This window comes from Mobula hypostoma, chromosome X1, assembly GCF_963921235.1.
Source record: "Mobula hypostoma chromosome X1, sMobHyp1.1, whole genome shotgun sequence".
Taxonomy (NCBI): Eukaryota; Metazoa; Chordata; class Chondrichthyes; order Myliobatiformes; family Myliobatidae; genus Mobula; species Mobula hypostoma.
Window position 1 is genome coordinate 20,387,256 of NC_086128.1, and position 18,423 is coordinate 20,405,678.

At 39.8% G+C, this 18,423-nt stretch overlaps 1 protein-coding gene across 4 annotated transcripts in view; it reads left to right on the top strand.

Annotated features, from left to right (window-relative positions):
- LOC134340355 (SWI/SNF complex subunit SMARCC2-like) overlaps nucleotides 1-18,423 on the top strand; it is a 128,529-nt gene that overhangs the window by 71,039 nt on the left and 39,067 nt on the right. For all 4 annotated transcript variants that reach the window (XM_063037510.1, XM_063037507.1, XM_063037509.1 and 1 more), the window contains exons 12-19: nucleotides 2,326-2,385; nucleotides 5,128-5,165; nucleotides 8,653-8,783; nucleotides 9,241-9,312; nucleotides 11,316-11,429; nucleotides 12,768-12,921; nucleotides 13,133-13,249; nucleotides 14,508-14,570. In XM_063037510.1, coding sequence (XP_062893580.1) covers nucleotides 2,326-2,385; nucleotides 5,128-5,165; nucleotides 8,653-8,783; nucleotides 9,241-9,312; nucleotides 11,316-11,429; nucleotides 12,768-12,921; nucleotides 13,133-13,249; nucleotides 14,508-14,570 — 749 coding nt within the window. The remainder of the gene's footprint in view (nucleotides 1-2,325; nucleotides 2,386-5,127; nucleotides 5,166-8,652; nucleotides 8,784-9,240; nucleotides 9,313-11,315; nucleotides 11,430-12,767; nucleotides 12,922-13,132; nucleotides 13,250-14,507; nucleotides 14,571-18,423) is intronic.

The following is an 18,423-nucleotide window of genomic DNA, read 5'->3' on the forward strand; positions in this document are numbered from 1 at the left end:
AATAGAAATGCATGACATTCACTGAAATTTTACAATCAATAGGTCTGCACTTTTATTCATAACATAAAGGAAAACAATAAAAGTAACTGAAAGAATAAGAAATGCAGTGAGCTTTGTTACAAGTTTTAGTATAATTGCTTCATTGGTAGCAAAATGAGTTCAATCTGGAGAAGTTGTAATCCATCAACTTCTAATAATATTCCATCCTCTTGCTGCTGATAATCTTCATCCAAAATTGATTAATGACTTTTTTGACATCAATATCAGGCATGCAAACACCACTGCCATTGCTACAACTCCATCTCAGACATATTGTAAAATATTCCATGCAATCCAAACCGAGAACTCTTTGGCGCAAAATGACTAATCAGCAAAGTTTTTATTGTTAACATGCGTCTACGGTGTTCAGCAGGACTTGTAGAGCAGTGCCAGCAGATGGATTTTGAATGGATCAATTTGGGTAAAATTTTCAACTTCACCACTTCGACACTAAGTTTCGTTTTCATTTAAATCAATAGAATGAAAATCAAGTTGAGTGCTAGTCTTGATGCTGCAGTATACTGCTCAAACATGATTTGTGTTATTTGGGTCTCTGAAAAGCCAACTCTCATGCCAGAGTAATTGAGAAATTCACACATTCTTTAAGATTTAAACCTTTTAATGAACCCTGGAAGCTGGGCAGAGACCTAAAGAATTCTATGACAGCCGTCACAGTTCATTTTCACATCAATAATTGCGCAATAATTGGCTGGCATGTTTACATACTTTAGCTGTGACAGCATTTCAAAAGTATTTCATTGTATGTTGATCACAATTGGCATGCCTTTATGGTGAGATAATGTATTGATTCAGCTGGTATTTCACTTAAGAATGCTCTCTCTGTCGTGTTTCTTTCTTCTAGTATTGAATGTAATGCAGCAGTCAGCCTGTCAAAATAGAGCATCTTTGAGTGTATTGAAGTGTTGTTCCTGGTGTGGAAAGTTAATGTGGCATAAATAATTAGAGCAGTCTTCATTTTTAATATTTCAGTGCATTTATGGATGAATGTATTAAAAAAATTTTGCATCCCTTGTAAAGCATTGCCTTCTCAAAAACTGACGCTCTGCTCCCTGTAATCAATGTAATGTTTGCAGTTTTGATAGTTCTACAATTTTCTGGATCGTCACTTTTTTGCCTGTTCTGTTTCAGCAGAAGAATACAGTGATGGTTCAGTAACTCAGTTTAGTTTTTGCCACTGTTCTGTATTGGAAGTCCATGTACAATTTGAGTATCTGGAGGGCTATAAGCAATTAAAATCTAGATTGCATTCAGTTTCGAATAATTTTACCACCCCAAGATACAGTATGTTGAGACCCTTCTTTGACCATTAGCAAATGATGTTATTCCATATCTGGTGCATGTATTGAATGCAAAACAGTTCTTGAAGTCTTGATACTGAAGAAAAACCACTGTGCTGATGGATCACTGGCTCTGCATTCAACAGAGTCATCTTGCTGGAATGAAGCCTTAGGGAGTGTTAAAGGTTGCTGACAACTGCTTCATTGTTACCTCTTGGTCAAACAGTTAAAAAATTTACAGCGCTGCCTTTTGCAATACTCCTTGTATGTTTTCTGAGCATTATTGTCTGGATAGATACTGCTCATCGTAGTAAGTTCAGCAATTTTCTAGAGCTAATATTATAACTCATCAGCAGGGGCTCTTTGTGCTCCTTGCTTTGCATTTGTTCACTCAAAATTTACATAAAACATGCTTAAATGAAGATAAATTAACTACCACCTTAATTCTTCATATTATATTCTGCAACATTGGGTAGCCAGTCTTCCAAATAAAACACCTGTTAAATAAGCCAATGCATGTTATCCTTCCCAAAGATTTTTAACATACAATAACAAAATCATTCCACAGATAAACTGAGTCGCACAATGCCAGCCAGTGACACTGAGCACTCCTTAATGCTATCAGGTCCAGTTGGTAGGACCACAATTAGAATTTGGTTGTGTTTTCAAACCTAGATGGTTGCTTCTAGAACAGATCCAGGAAAAAGGCAGCCCATTGCCAACATCTTAAGACTAATTGAAGATGACCACTTGCTAATGATTTCCAGATCCTGTTAGAGTAACAAGAGTTCTTCAATCTCTCTTTTAAGTTTGAGCATACAGGAGGAGTGAGACTCAAACAGCATCTGGGATACAGTTCCTTTCAAATTTGCAGTGTTCATTTGTGTATTCTACTATTGTTAATTGCACAGTTTGGGGTTCATTGTGGATGTTTATGATTGGTGTCAAATAGTCTGCGGTGTTTGTAACGTAAGATTTTGTCTTTTAGTGAATACAAAGAAAGATTCTGAATCAGCTCCAGTGAAAGGTGGAACAATGACTGATCTAGGTAATGAATCATCTATTTGTCTATCATCCTACATCTCTCCACTTTAATATGTCTACCTCTATCTTTGTCACTTTTGGCCAGTTACTCACTTTCTCTCCTCATTACCTTCTCACTGTCTACCAACCTGTCCCTTGAATCATCTCATCTAAATTTTACCAGAAACAATACGTATCCCCTCAACTATAAATACCTATTCACTTTCCTCCTTACTTACTTTGCTCTTTGTGATTTTCTTCGGAAAACACAGTGCCGAATTGCCAGATTTTGGTTCAAGCATGAATTTTATTAATCAGAGTCTTAAATTACATGCACAAGCTGAGACTACAAATAACACACAGGCTATACTCTTATCTATAACTTTACTGCAGAACTGAAACCACCAATTTTACAAAACCAACCATTCATTGATGAGCAAAACTTCATTTTCCAATAGCAGAGCAGCACAATACACATTGGCTGCCTGCTTAGGTGTTAATTTCATTAACCTTCATGCAAATTGTTTTGACCATTAAGTTGGTTTATCAGGACAACTTTAATTGCACCCAGTCAATATCTGTGGTAATGAAGATGATATGTGCAACATATTAAAGACTAAAACAAAAAAGATGAATTCTTAAATGTTAACAGAATAATTATGATATGACAAGGAAAATAAGTTGTCCTTTGAGCACCACCCTCTACAACCACCAGTGACAAAGAACATACAGCACAAACAGTGGTCAAACAACGTACAACACAAAATCTGGTCATGTGGCCTAGCACCTTGTGCTCACATCCTAAGGCAGCGGTCCCCAACCACTGGGCCGCAGACCGGTACCGGGCGGCAAAGCATGTGCTACCGGGCCGCGAGGAAACGATATGATTTGGCGATATGAGTCAGCTGCACCTTTCCTCATTCCCTGTCACGCCCACTGTTGAGCTTGAATGCACGCGTCATCCATGTCTGCGCGGGAAGGAGATAAACTCCTCGAGCTTGCAAATGACGTCGGGCTGAAAAATATGTTTGACATAACATCTCTGCCGGCATTCTGGATCAAAGTCAAGGCTGAATATCCTGAGATAGGCACGAAAGCACTGAAAACGTTGCTTCCATTTCCAACATATCTCTGCAATGAATGCAACGAAAACTAAATTGCGGAATAGAGTGGACATAAGGAACCCCCTTCGAGTATCACTGTCTCCCATCACCCCTCGATGGGACCGTCTTGTTGCAGGGAACAAGTATTCAGCCCAGGGCTCCCACTGATTCAGCAATATTAGTGCGTTGCAATGATTTTATATGTTCATACGGGGAAAATATGTGCTGTGTGTTTAATATCCAAACGTTACTTAAAATGTTATGATGCTATTGACTTATGTGACTTATATAACCATATAACAATTACAGCACGGAAACAGGCCATCTCTGCCCTTCTAGTCCATGCCGAACACTACTCTCACCTAGTCCCACCGACCTGCACTCAGCCCATAACTCTCCATTCCTTTCCTGTCCATATACCTATCCAATTTTTCTTTAAATGATAATATTGAACCTGTCCCTACCACTTCTACTGGAAGTTTGTTCAACACTTACTTCAAGCTCCCCTGTCCTCCCCTGATAATTGACTTATCACTATATTCATGCGAGGAAATTATGCAATTATGCACTGTGTGTTTAATATTAAATTCATTAGATAAACCCTTTTAGAAATGAAATTGAGTGTATTAGCCACTTATCACCTATATTCCGGTCGTGATTAACACCCCCCCCCGCGAACAGAATCGCCAAAAACGATTTGTAGAAAAAAATCGGCACGTACATGCATGCGCACACAGGTGCCCGCTCAAGCCTTCATGGTCATGGTAGTTTTTCTTGGTGTAAACACAACGTATTTGACTGCTACTTTTGTCCGTTGGCAACCCTTCCCTCCCCGCCCCGGTCAGCCGGTCCGCCAGAACATTGTCAATAATAAACCGGTCCGCGGTGCAAAAAAGGTTGGGGACCCCTGACCTAAGGTACCAAAAGAAGTGACTTGAGTGAAAGTGAATGGATTTGTGAATGATCTGTCAAAATTCCCAAAGTTTTGGAATATCCATAATAGATTGGGAAGTAGTAAATGTAACATCACTACCTAAGAAAGGAAGTGGAGACGAAAGAGGGAACCATAAACCAATTAGGCAAACATCAGTTGCCAGCAAAATATGACTAATTATAATTAATGTTTATTTCAGGTTAGTAAAGTGGCACTGCCTGGTTGTGACATGGCTCAGTACCGGCCCTCAATAATTCACAATTTAGATAAATGATAGATGAAAAGGTAGAATGTAGGGCCTGCAGATTTGCTGAAGAAATCAGTGCAGGTAGGTAAGTGAACCAATAGCAGTCTGCCCATCGTGAACATTTGTAAGCTTGACTCTGGAACCCCTGCAGAGCAGTGTACAAGGCAAACAGATATCAATGTGAGTATACGTCACAATGGTGATCCACTACTTCATGCGTAACCTATAAACCCTGTGCTCTGGCAGTTCTCATAGGCTGCCCTTTTGAAAGGATGCAGATCTTTAGAATAATGAGAATGCAACCAGATTCATAGTATGAAATGCAAATTTTCAGGCTGCTAATATATTGTTTCTCCTCACCACACATCCTGCTTCACTGTGTAGTATGACGTAATGCTCTTACTCTCTTAAATGCATTATTTATAACATATCTGCCAGAATTCCAGCCAAGGAAGCACTTTTGACCTCTGTTTTCTGTTCCAGACGAGCAAGAGGATGATAATTTGGAAACTACAGGCAAGGTAAGAGTGTTGTTCACTCATAATTCATGTGCACTCTGTTAGTTCAAGATTAAAGATTGTTTGTGGTCATTCTTCAGAACACAAGTGTAAAGGAGATCAAAATGATTGTTACTCTGGATTCGATGCAGCATGAAAAACACAAGCATTAAAGAACACAAAAAAAACAAAATAAAAGTAATCCTATAAAACACAATGTACAAGTAACATATACATAGAGTAATTGTATATACATACGAGGGGTGATTGATAAGTTCGTGGCCTGGGGTAGAAGGATTCAATTTTCAAAAACCTCGCACATTTATTTTTCAACATAGTCCCCTCCTACATTTACACACTTAGTCCAGCGGTCGCGGAGCATACGGATCCCTTCTTTGTAGAAGTCGGCGTCTTGGACCTCCAGAAAGGGGTCCACAGCAGGGGTGATTGATACGTTTGTGGCATAATGTAGAAGGAGATGAGTTATACAGCTCTCGTTACGTGCACATGCAGTTCAACTCTTTGAGTGATTATGCAGAAAGTTTGAAGTTAATAACCCATCTCCTTCTACCTTAGGCCACAAACTTATCAATCACCCCTGCTGTGGACCACTTTCTGGAGGTCCAAGATACCGACTTCTACAAAGAAGGCTCCGTATGCTCCGCGACTGCTGGACTAAGTGTGTAAATGTAGGAGGGGACTATGTTGAAAAATAAACCTGCTAGGTTTTCTAAAATTAACTCCTTCTACCTTAGGCCACTAACTTATCAATCATCCCTCCTAAGGTGACAGTGGTGCTAGACAGTTTGTGAACCCTTTAGAATTTTCTCTATTTCTGCACATAAGTCTTCACATAAGTCCTAAAAGTAGATAAAGATAACCCAATTAAATAAATAACATTAAAAATTATACTTGTTCACTTATTTATTAAGAAAAATGATCCAATGCTACATTTACTTGTTGAAAAAAGTACGTGAATCTTTGCTTTCAGTAACTGGTGTGACCCCCTTGTACAGCAATAGCTTCAACCAAACGTTTCCAGTAACTATTGATCAGTCCTGCACAATGGCTTGGAGGAATTTTAGGCCTTACAAAACTGGTTCAACTCTGGGATGTTGTTGGGTTTCTTTCCACGAGCTGCTTCCTTCAGATCCTTCCGCAGCATTTCTATAGGGTTAAGGTCATGACTTTGACGAGGCTATTCAAAAATGTGAAATTTCTTCAGCTTTAACCATTTTTTGGTAGATTGACTTGTGTGTTTAGGGTCATTGAAACATAGAAAAATTGAAAACCTACAGCACTATACAGGCCCTTCGGCCCACAATGCTGTGCCAAACATGTACTTACTTTAAAAATTACCTGGAGTTAACCATAGCCCTTTATTTTTCTAAGTTCCATGTACCTATCAAAGAGTCTCTTAAAAGACCCTATGGTATCTGCCTCCACCACTGTCGTTGGCAGCCCATTCCATGCACTAACCACTTCCTGCATTTCAAAAAAAACTTAACTGACCTGTCTACAACCATTCTTGCCTTCTGTTGGCAAGCCAATTCTGAATCCACAAAGCAAGGTCCCCTTTGATCCCATGCCTCCTTACTTTCTCAATAAGCCTTGCTTGAGGTACCTTATCAAATGCCTTGCTGAAATCCATACACTACATCTACTGCTCTACCTTCATCAATGTGTTTAGTTTGCTTGCTGCATGACCCACTTTTTCTTGAGCTTCAGTTCACGGATGGATACCCTGACATTTTCCTATAGAATTTACTGAAACAATTCAGAATTCATAGTTCCATCAATGATGGCAAGCCGTCCTGGTCCTGAGCCAGCAAAGCAGGCCCAAATCATGACAATGCCACTATGTTTCACAGGTGGGATGAGGTCCTTATGCTGAAACGCAATGTTTCCTTTTCACCAAATATAACACTTCTCATTTAAGCCAAAAAGTTTTGTTTTGGACTCATCTGTCCACAGAACATTCTTCCAGTAGCCTTCTGGCTTATTTAGCAAACTTTAGATGGGCAGCAGTGTTCTTCTTGAAGAGTAGTGGCTTTCTCTTTGCAGTCCTGCTATGGACACCATTGTTGTTCAGTGTTTGCTTGATGGTAGACTCATGAATAATGACATTTGCCAATGCAAGAGAAGCCTGTAGCTCCTTGGATGTTACCCTGAGGTTCTTTGTGACCTCCTGGAATATGACATGCCTTGCTCTTGGAGTGATTTTTGTTGGTCGACCACTTCTGGGGGGAGTAACAACGGTGTTGGATTTCCTCCATTTGTACACATCTGCCTGACTGGATTAGTGGAGACCAAACTCTTTAGAAAAGGTTTTGTATCTTTTTCCAGCCTGGTGAGCATCAACAACGTTTGTTTCCTGCGATCCTCACAAATCTCCTTTGATCAAGGCATGGCACACTTCCAAAAACCTGTGTGGTGAAGATCAGACTTTGATCATGAAGATCCAGGTTTATGTTCTTTAAATAAGGCAGGGCCTCCCATTCTCACACCTGATTGTCATCCCACTGATTTAAACACCTGACTCTTATTTCCCCTTTAAATGAACTGATAATCCAAGAGGTGCACATATTTTTCCAACAAGTACATGTAATGTTGATCATTTTTCTCAATAAATAAATGAACAAGTATGATGTTTTTTGTTATTTATTTAGTTGGGTTTTCTTTAATTAATTTTAGGACTTGTGTGAAGATCTGATCATACTTTAGGCCATATTTATGCAGTAATAGAGCAATAAACTACATTTATTTACAGCCCAACACATCCTTTAAAAGAACCCACAAGTTTTTAAAATTTAGTTTCTTTAAAATGAAGCTGAGATGAGTAGAAGCAGGCTTGCTGACTCCTTGTTCAGACCAAGGAGTGGGTGGTAAGTAATTTATTTATGCTGAGGCAGAGACCAAGGTGAACAAGCTGAATTGAAGGGTAAGACAACTGGCCACAAAGATATAAATGCAGAAATGTGTGAAGTAAGTTTCTCTATATCAAAGTAACATGAGCAGGGGGGTGGGGTGGTATGACCAGGTGAGGAGAAGGAAAGGGGTGAGAATGTAACCAAAAAGGGAAATGGAAAAAGGGTGGGGGGAGAAGTTACTGAGGTTAGAGAAATCGATGTTCATGTCTTAGGTTGGAGGCTACCCAAAAGTAATATGAGATGTTGTTCCTCCAACCTAAGTTTGGCCTCACCTCATCTTGGAAGTAGTGGAGGTCATGGACAGACATGTCAGAATGGGAATGAGAAGTTGAACTGAAATGGGTAGCCACCGGGAGTGACGAAATAGGAGGTATACTTTTCTCCGTGAAAGGTACTGGCCAACATGCAGTCACAATTGGATTAGGTTGTTCTAGTTTTCCTGTTGTTTTAGCCATAACTCTAAATGTGTTAAGTTCCTTTGTTAAGTTGTCTGTTGATGGTAATGTATTGTGGTCCAAAATTGTAAGAGGTGAGGACTTTCCAGATTGCATTTGATGGTCAGTTGTGCTTTTCTGCACCAGGACGAGGAAGATGTTTCTGCTGGAAACAAAGGGGAACAAACAAAGAATCCAGATTTACATGAAGACAATGTTACAGAGCAGACTCACCATATCATTATACCCAGCTATGCAGCCTGGTTCGACTACAACAGGTACACCTGAGGCAGTTGGTGCTTTTATTTGTTATGTGGAGGTTAGCGTATATTATTGTGATGAATAATGATCTGTTACAATGTATTGAAATTACAGTGTAATTTCTCTCATCCTAAACCTTGCTTGAAGGAGGACAAGATGAAAGTAATCAAGCTAAAGTAAAGTTTAGATATTGTACTTAACCTTGGGAATTTCCCTCATTTCAGAATTTACTTTTGGATATAATCTGTTCAAAACCAGAGTACATGCAATTAATAAAGTGAAAACTTCAGTAATCTAAATTTGAATTCTTAGTTATCAGCAGACATTAAAAAATCTCCACATTTAAATTGAGAAGATTGCCATGGGGCTTCCATTGGAAGATATAATTATACCTTTTTGGGAAGCCCAACTGTACAGAGCAGTAGTCAACAATTTTAAGAAAATCTCAATTATTGTTGTTGTTATTCTCAATAGCGTCCATGCCATTGAGCGTCGAGCTCTCCCAGAATTCTTCAATGGGAAAAATAAATCCAAAACCCCGGAGATGTAAGTATTTAGTTAATAGATAAATCGTTGTGGTTTCTAAAGAACATATTAATTAGCTAAGACTGGTTTCCAGGCCTGCAATTCATTTGAGGACTTCAAATAGAATGAATAATGAAACATGAATGAAATTAAATGGCATGACACCAATTCACCAGTTTGTAACTATCCCATTTCAGTGTGTCATTATATGAAGTTCAAAGTAAAAGACACAAAACTAATTAGGTTCTGCTGTGCATGTATTTTTCATTTAATTACAGCAATACTACAAGAGTGGGTATTCAGGTATCAAGTCCTCATGAATAAGAGTCCAAAGTACAACTTTGTTTCTTTTATTAATATCCTGACTGTCACCATTGAAACTTTAAAGTTGCATAAGCTTGTTCTATTCAAAGTAGCATTATGTCAGGGTAGTGGTATTAGGCGGTATATGGTGGTGCAGCACTTAGTGTCGCAGGTTTGATCCTAACCTTCGGCAATCACTTCATGAAGAAGAGGCATTCTCCTCATGACCATGTTTCTTCCCACTGCCCAAATACATGTTGGTGGGTTAAATTCCCACCGTAAATTACCCTTTAGTGTAGGTAAGTGACAGAAGAATCAAAGAGAGAGTTCATGGGCATGTGAGAGAAAATAAGTTGCTGGGAAACAAGAGAAAAGGGAATGGTACTGATGGGATTGCTCTGCTGGGAGCTAGCATGGACCTGATGTGCTGAATGTCTTCCTGTTTCACAATAAGTTTGAATTGAACGGGTTAGATATCATCTTGAGAGGAACATGGCAATTTACACCTTCTCAGGCATGGACAACATTTCAAAGTATTTATTGGTCAGCATAAAGCACAAGACAAGCCCAGTTGCTAGCACCTTGATTCCACAATCTGGGCAGTAGTATAGCGGTAACTTTGTTTAATAAGCAAACAGCATATTCCATATTTTGATACCAATAAATCCCAAGATGTCATCAATACACAGAATTTGCCTCCTGACTGGTCTTGGGGGTAGGGGGGAGCTTATGAAACCATGCTATTTACAGAGCTAATGATCAAGCTGCATTCTTTGTCCTCATTGGAATCTGAGATCTCAGATGCAATCTTATGTGTGCCTGAACTACATTTCTGTGGAGGTGAGGTCAGGTTCATGGTCACCTCAGCTTCTTGGAATCAGGGCCATATCAAAGTCATGTTGCTGCTGATGTCATCACCTTTCAATTTGCTGCTTACTGCAATATTAAGGAGGTCAGCCAAACTCCATATGTATTACTATAGTCTATCATATAATGTATTCTGAACATACAATTACCACTTTCAAAGGGAGACATTATAATTTAACTGAAAAATTATTTTATTGGTTCAAATTAATAATAAATGAAGCTGAGTAAGGACAAGTACCTCTTGCAGCTAAAAGATAAGAGATAGGTGGGTAGGCTTTTCGTTTGACATCAGGCATTGAATTTCTGCCGACTCAGAGCAATCCCATTTCCCAGTATTTTTGTCAATAACCTATTGTATCTCATATTAATGGTTTAGCACAGACTAGATTGGTGGAAGGGCCAGTTTCTGTGCTATAGTGTTTTATAACTCTATTCCCATCAACTCCCCCCAGATTCTCCCACTCATGTTCACACTAAGAGCATTTACCGGTGGCCAAATCACCTACCGACTTGCATGTCTTTGGGATGTGGGAGGAAATTGGAGCACCCAGGGCAAATTACAATCACAGAACAAACCAATGAAGAAGCTGAAATAGATTCAAGTGGGTTAGTTGACTCGATATTTCCCACATACGAATTGGTGAAAGATGAGTTCATATGACAAGGAATCTAAGTTACATACTAACTTGGTTAATTTCAATCTGCAGAGGCTGTGCTGAGGTGTTGCAGAGTACCCTGTGCAAGCTGGTTCTAAAGTACTGGGACAGATGTGGTTAGACTTATGAAGTCTCTTAATGGTGATGTTATTTTAAAATTGATGGTTCAACTATCTTTTTAATCCTGTTCTTCCCCAGTTACCTTGCCTATCGTAATTTCATGATTGACACGTACCGTCTGAATCCACAGGAGTACCTCACGTCAACAGCATGTCGCCGGAATCTGGCAGGAGATGTCTGTGCAATAATGAGGTATGTAATAAACAAGAACTGTTAACATCTATTTAAAGAACGTTGTAATCCCATGTAAAGCTAACAGATTACTGTGAAAACCCAACTGGTTCATTAATGTACTCAGGAAGTCACTAATGCACTGAAGGAAATCTGTGATGTGGTCCATTTTGAAACTAGCCCAGGACAGCTATGATGAGGACAAAACGATAACCTACTTCTTATTGGACTGCATTTGCAAAGGAGGTCTGGAAAAGGATGCAAACTCTTGTCACGGTTTATCCCAGCTGTGTAACGGATCATTGGTCTATTGGCTGTATTCAAGGATGCATACCAAGAGAACCATCAAGTAGTACTGAATGATTATCACACACTCTGGTCTTCCTGCAAAACAAGATGCCTTTGCAGGGAATGCTGCAGCTTGGCGCTTTCCAGGCTGCTAGAGTACATGCTTAACGAAACTTGGTTCAGCCAACACAAAGAATTTGTGAGGAAGGACTATAGTCTCTAGTCCTACCACCACTAGATATTAAGGGGCTAAACTCAGTGGAATAGCATTTCAAAGAGTTGTTGTATGTGCCATGGATGTGGCCTCTTCCAAAGCGACCACATTAGTGACAATGCTGCATTGTACATAAAATGTGTGAACACAACAAATATATGGACTTAATAACACAAATGAATATATAAACGGAACACCATGAATTGCAAAGAAAACCATGCGTTACTTTTGTATTTCTTATATCTTTATGAGTAAAGTTTATTTTTCAAATAAAAAATACCAAAAGGCTGCTGAAGAGTTTATTCAGCATGGAAGTATAATTGAATCATTGAATGTTACAACTTTATCAACTAGATCAGATGGATAGTCATCCTGCTACCTTTGTCAAATACCTTATCCTAAAGTAATGTAAATCTTCTCCAAGACACAATAAAACCCCTCCCCTCCTCAACAACCCCTGTTGTGTAAACTGTGTAAAACTTACACAAAAGTGTGACCAGAACACAGCATTAAGAAGTAACATGTTCAGATATTTGTGTGCTTAAGTACAGCTATGCAAAAATGAGTACATGTAATGTAAAGCAGTATTTTCCCTGCTGAGATCTGAAATTCTCTTCCTAAATTAGGCTTTCCATGTTACCTTGCACAGTAGCACAGGAACTCTACTTTTTAATGCCTTTTACCTATCCAGTAATTGTTTCACAAACTTGGTTGTTTGTCAAATTTATGCTAGCTACTTCCTCCTTCATGATAGTTGTTTCACACCTTGATGAATTATATCTGTTTGTGGCTGCACAAAGACACATACTAAATCAATAAATCTAGCATTTATTTTGATATTTCTTGGTTGTCTGCAGGGTACATGCTTTTCTTGAGCAATGGGGACTTATTAATTACCAAGTAGATGCAGAGAGTCGACCAACACCTATGGGTCCTCCCCCAACGTCACATTTCCATGTGCTTGCAGATACACCTTCTGGCCTCGTGCCTCTTCAACCCAAAGCTCCACAGGTCAGTCTTTGTAAACATGAAAGTCTCCAGGGATATAAAGCGGAGGGCTGTACGCTTTGGTTAATATCTTAATGAAACTAGTTCCGTTTAGACCCATCTGCTGGCATTTTGAATGGGTTTGGAAACTGATCAAAATGTATTCTTGGTACAAACATTTTAAAGCAAGTGGAAAAATTTGGAAATTTGCATTAATTTGTTATAATTTTGGCAGACATCTGCATCCCAGCAAATGCTTAATTTTCCTGATAAGAACAAAGAGAAGGCTCCTGATATGCAGAATTTTGGACTACGTACAGATATGTATGCAAAGAAAAATATTCCTTCTAAGGTAAGCCAGTGTTTCAAGCTGATCCAAGATTTGCATTCATCTCCTCTAATAATTTGTCACTTAATTAGCTGGATATTGAGAGAAGGAAAGGGACCCATGGGTCCATTTTCCCCAAACATGCCCCATAAAAGCTGGTTTTTCATCTTTCATATAAAAGCTAGTTTTTCGTCATTCATATGAGTTAAATTAGCCGGCGGGTGGTACAGTGCCATCTGCACCTGACTTCAAGGCTAATGGTTGTAGCTTCAAATCCAGCCAGCTCCTTGCACGCTTTCCAGCTGTGCTGGGTTGAGTGTGCTAGCAACTCGGCCTCATGAAAAAACAGACAAAAAATACTGCTGAAATGGCAAGCTTGCTGTCCAATGCACCACAGGGCGCGGAAAGGAACAACAATGAGTTGAATTGGTACTTAATTCATACTAATTTCTTGTAAGGACCTTTAGAAAGAGTTTTAACAAATGAGTATTCTTAGTCTTATTGTTTTAAAGGTGGAAGTTTGGTCTACAGTCTTATAGGTGTATTTCTGTGCTCTGTTCTATACGTTTTATAGAATCATTCCGTTTCAGACACAAGCTATTTTGTTTGCAGCGTTTGAGTCTTTTGGAAGAGCAGCAGAAGATTGCCTCAAGTTTAACCAACATTTCTCTCTTTTTGCCAAAAATAAACCACATACTCTGCACTAGCAAGTCAGGCAGCATCTGAGGGGAGAGAAACAGTGTTGCTATTTCAGGTCAATGACCTTTCATCTGAATTAGAAAAAAATATAAGTAAAACAAATTTTAAATTGCGGAGATACTGGGGGTGGGGTGGAGAATATGGAGATTGAAACCAAGAGCGATTGAATGGTATGTGGTGGTTGTGCCAACTAAAAGAAAGTGGTAGAGGCTGATGAACAACAAAAGATGTGTTGAGAGGAAATCTAAATAGATGAATAAAGCTTAACATTTCCAGAAGGGAGTAAAAAAGCTGAATACTAGAATGTGAAGCACAAGGCTGGAACAACTGATTACCTGAAATTATTGAATGCAGTGAATGAGGAATGTACCTGTTTTGAAAATAAGGTGCTGTTCCCCAAGCTTGTGTAATTAGCAGTTTGTGGGATTTTGCTTTATACAAATTAAATGCATGATAAGTGTTTCAGCATTTCAAGGTAACTTAGTATTTCGAATCCTCCTTTGGTGCTTTGGAGTGGTAGTGTCCATAAAAATGGGAAGTTACCCTGACTATGTGCTCATTTTACTTCTACTTTCTACCCCAGAGTAAAGCAGCTGCTAGCGCTACACGAGAGTGGACTGAGCAGGAGACACTTTTACTGCTTGAGGTAAGCATGCGGGCTTCTAATTCAGGGCATTTGCTGTGAGTTAATCTAAAAACAGTTAAATTTCATTCTGGTCATAAAGCACTTCAAAGTTCAAAGTGCATTTATTATCAAAGTATGTACACCATATACAACCTTGCGATTCACCTCCTTGCAGGCAGCCACAAAACAAAGAAACACAATAGACCTCACTAAAAAAAAAAGCCTACATAACAAAGACTGTAAGACACCCAATCTGGGGGGGGGGGGGGGGAAGAAAAAGTACAAATTGTGCAAACAGTAAAGTAAGTAAGCAAATAACAAACAGAATATGAACCACAGTGTCCCTGAAAGTGAGTCCACAACCACGGAACCAGTTCAATGCTAAGGCAAGTAAACTCTCTCGGAGTAGTGAGCTGAACACCGGTTCTTTGTTCACTCTCGGCCTCAAACCCTTGATCTTTTAAATCTGGCTCGCCGCTTAAATCGGCAAAACATAGGTCTGTTTTCACTCTTGGGAATGGGCCTCACAATTTTGATGTGGCCAAAAGTTTCAGTCCAGCCCAAGTCCGGACCTGCATTCTCAAGAGTTCAGTTTACTAAGTCCTTCAGGATGCCACAACAACTTCCAAAAGGAAATTACAGGCTGAGGATTGCAGTGATCATAGTCCAGAAAAAGTATAAATAATAGAATAGTTGTACATTTGTTTGCTGCCCACATAATATTGCTGTAACTCAACAACGCCATCTCCTGCCTTAGCGTGGTATTTTCTATACTATCATTGTTGCTTATCTGTTCCTTGCCTACCACATTAATAGTGACACTGCTCCTTCCAATCTTGCTCAGTAGGATATTAAAAAAAAACTGACTTCCATCTAGTTGCCGATTTACCATCCTGTTAGTTGCATGATCCAATGACAATAATGTTGTTTAATCACAGCACAATTGATTAATCACAGTTTATTAAAAAGAGCTCAGAATTTCTAAATTATATTCAGTAGAACTTTTTTTAACTAGCGTGTAACAAACCCAGAAAAGGAGTATATGTGAGAGGTGGCACTCGTACTCCTTTTTCTGGCACCAATGGAGTGCCAGTGCAGTGTAGTTGTTAGCGTGACGCTATTACAGTTCAGGTCGTTGGAGTTTGGAGTTCGGTCCTGGCAGCCATTAAGACCTAGGAGCAGAATTCAGCCATTTGTGCCACCATTACATCATGGCTGATTTATTATCCCTCTCAACCCCATTCTCCTGACTTGTTCCTGTAACCTTTGACACCCTGATTAATCAAGAACCTATCAACCTCTGCCTTAAATATATACTCAATGAATTGGCCTGCACAGCTGTCTGCGGCAAAAAATACCACAGATTCACCACCTTCTGGCTGAAGAAACCTTTCCTCATCTCTAGTCTAAATGGACGTCCCTCAATCCTGAGGCTGTGCCATCTGGTCTTAGACTCCCCCACTAGAGGAAACATCTCCACATCCACTCTATTTAGACCTTTCAATATGTGATATGCTTCAATGAGATCCCTCCCTCATTCTTCTAAACCGCAACAAGTACAGGCCCAGAGCATCAAACACTCCTCACATAACACTCCTCACATTTCCCCAGTGGGCTCAACCACAAGCTGCTCTAAAAAGCCATCTTGCTGAAATTCTACAAATTCCCCATCTTGGGTTACAGCCTTGCTAGTGTTCTCTTCCAGACAATTTGGTCAGCTTCTCTCTCATGCCTCTGTAAATCCTTTTACTTCACTGTAATACTGATACATCTGACTTTTGCTTCTCGCTCTCAAACTGCCGAGTGAATTCTATCATATTATGATCCTTTACCTTAAGTTCCAAAATCAAATCTGGTTCATTACACAACCTCCATTCCAGAATTGTCTTTTCCCCAGTGGGCTCAACCACAAGCTGCTCTAAAAAGCCATCTTGCTGAAATTCTACAAATTCCCCATCTTGGGTTACAACACGTACATGATTTTTCCAGTCGACCTACAGTACATATTGAAATTCTCCATGACTATCCTAGCATTGCCTTTTCTATCTCCTCGTAAACATGAGGAAATCTGCAGATGCTGGAAGTTCGGGCAGCGCACACGGAAGGTGCAGGTGAACACGGCAGGCCGGGCAACATCTGTGGGAGGGGGTGCAGTCGACGTTTTGGGCCGAAACCCTTCGTCTTCTCCTATCATTTTGGATTCCCCCCCCCCCCGCCACTTTCAAAACTTTTACTATCTCTTCTTTCAGTTAGTCCTGACGAAGGGTCTCAGCCCGAAACATCGACTGTAACTCTTCCTATAGATACTGCCTGGCCTGCTGCGTTCACCAGCAATTTTTATGTGTTACTCATACGTAACCCTTTCATTTCTGGGATCATTCTCATGAACCTCCTCTGGACTTACTTCAATGTCAGCACATTCTTTCTTAGATAAGAGACCCAAAACTGATCACAATACTCCAAGTGAGGCCTCACCAATGCCTTATAAAGCCTCAGCATTACATCCTTGCTTTTGTACTCTAGTCCTCTTGAAATGAGTGCAAGCATTGCATTTGCCTTCCTTACTACTGACTCAACCTGCAAGTTAAGCTTTAGGGAATTCTGCATGATGTCCCAAGTCCCTCTGCACCTCTGATTTTTGAATTTTCTCCCCATTTACAAAATAGTCCACACCTTTAGTCCTTCTGCTAAATTGCATGACCATACACTTCCCTACATTTTATCCCATCTGCCACTTCTTTGCCCAATTCCCCCAATCTCTCTTTTTGCAGACACCCTGCTTCCTCAGCACTATATGCCCTTCCACCTATCTTCGTATCATCTGCAAACTTGGCCATCAATTTCTTCATCCAAGTTGTTGATAAGCAATGTGAAAAGAAGTGGTCCCAACACCAACCCCTGTGGAAACTAGTAGTCACCAGCAGCCAACCAGAAAGTGCCTCCTTTATTCCCACTCTTTACTTCCGGCCTCTGTAAGGGATCTTTGTGCATCCTCCCTGTGGAATGCATGGGTTTTCCCCAGGCACTCTGGCTTCCTCCTACGATCTAAAGATGCACCGGGTAGGTTAATTGGTCATTGTAAATTGTCCCATGATTAAATTAGGGTTAAAATGGGGTTTTCGGGGATTGCCAGGCAGTGCATCTCAAAGGACCAAAAGGGTCAATCTATGTTAACAGTTTGGATGAAGGGACTGAGTGTAATGCAACCAAATTTGCTGATGAGATAGGTACATTAGCAAGCTGTCAGGAGAATGCAAAGAGCTTCTTGTTGTATTAACAAGTTGGCAAATGGAGTTTATTGTAGGGGGACACTATAGGAAGGAAGAATGAAAAGGCAAATGGTAATGGAGTGAGACTACAAAATGTTTAACTACAAAGGGATCAAGTACATAAAATACAAAGTGAACCCTGCACATTGTGGAACTCCTAGAAAATGGGCAACATTGAGCAAATGTATCTTAGCATGTTACCTCTCTCATTCTTCACTGCCTGTTAGAGAAGTTCCTAGCTCAGTGGCCTTAATAAAAATTGTAATTCCAAGCAAGCAATTAGAATTACAAGATAGTAAGCAATTCTGCCCTGCCAGCATAACATGGTTTCTACGGCATTCATCTAATCTGTTTACAGTCATGTGTTCCATTGCAGTGAGGCTATAAGTTTTTAAGGTGTGTGCCTTATTCAATATCGCATCCTGATCAATGTTTTGCTGAAGCAAATGCAATCGAGGTTTAGAGTGTGCAGTAATGCCATCAGCCATCGCATCAGTATGCTTTACCTCTGCAGAATAAAGGATGTTATTTGCCCTAAATGAGAATCCTAGTGCTGTGAAAAGTGCATCAAATAATACACAGATGGAAACTAGGCACGTGTCCCT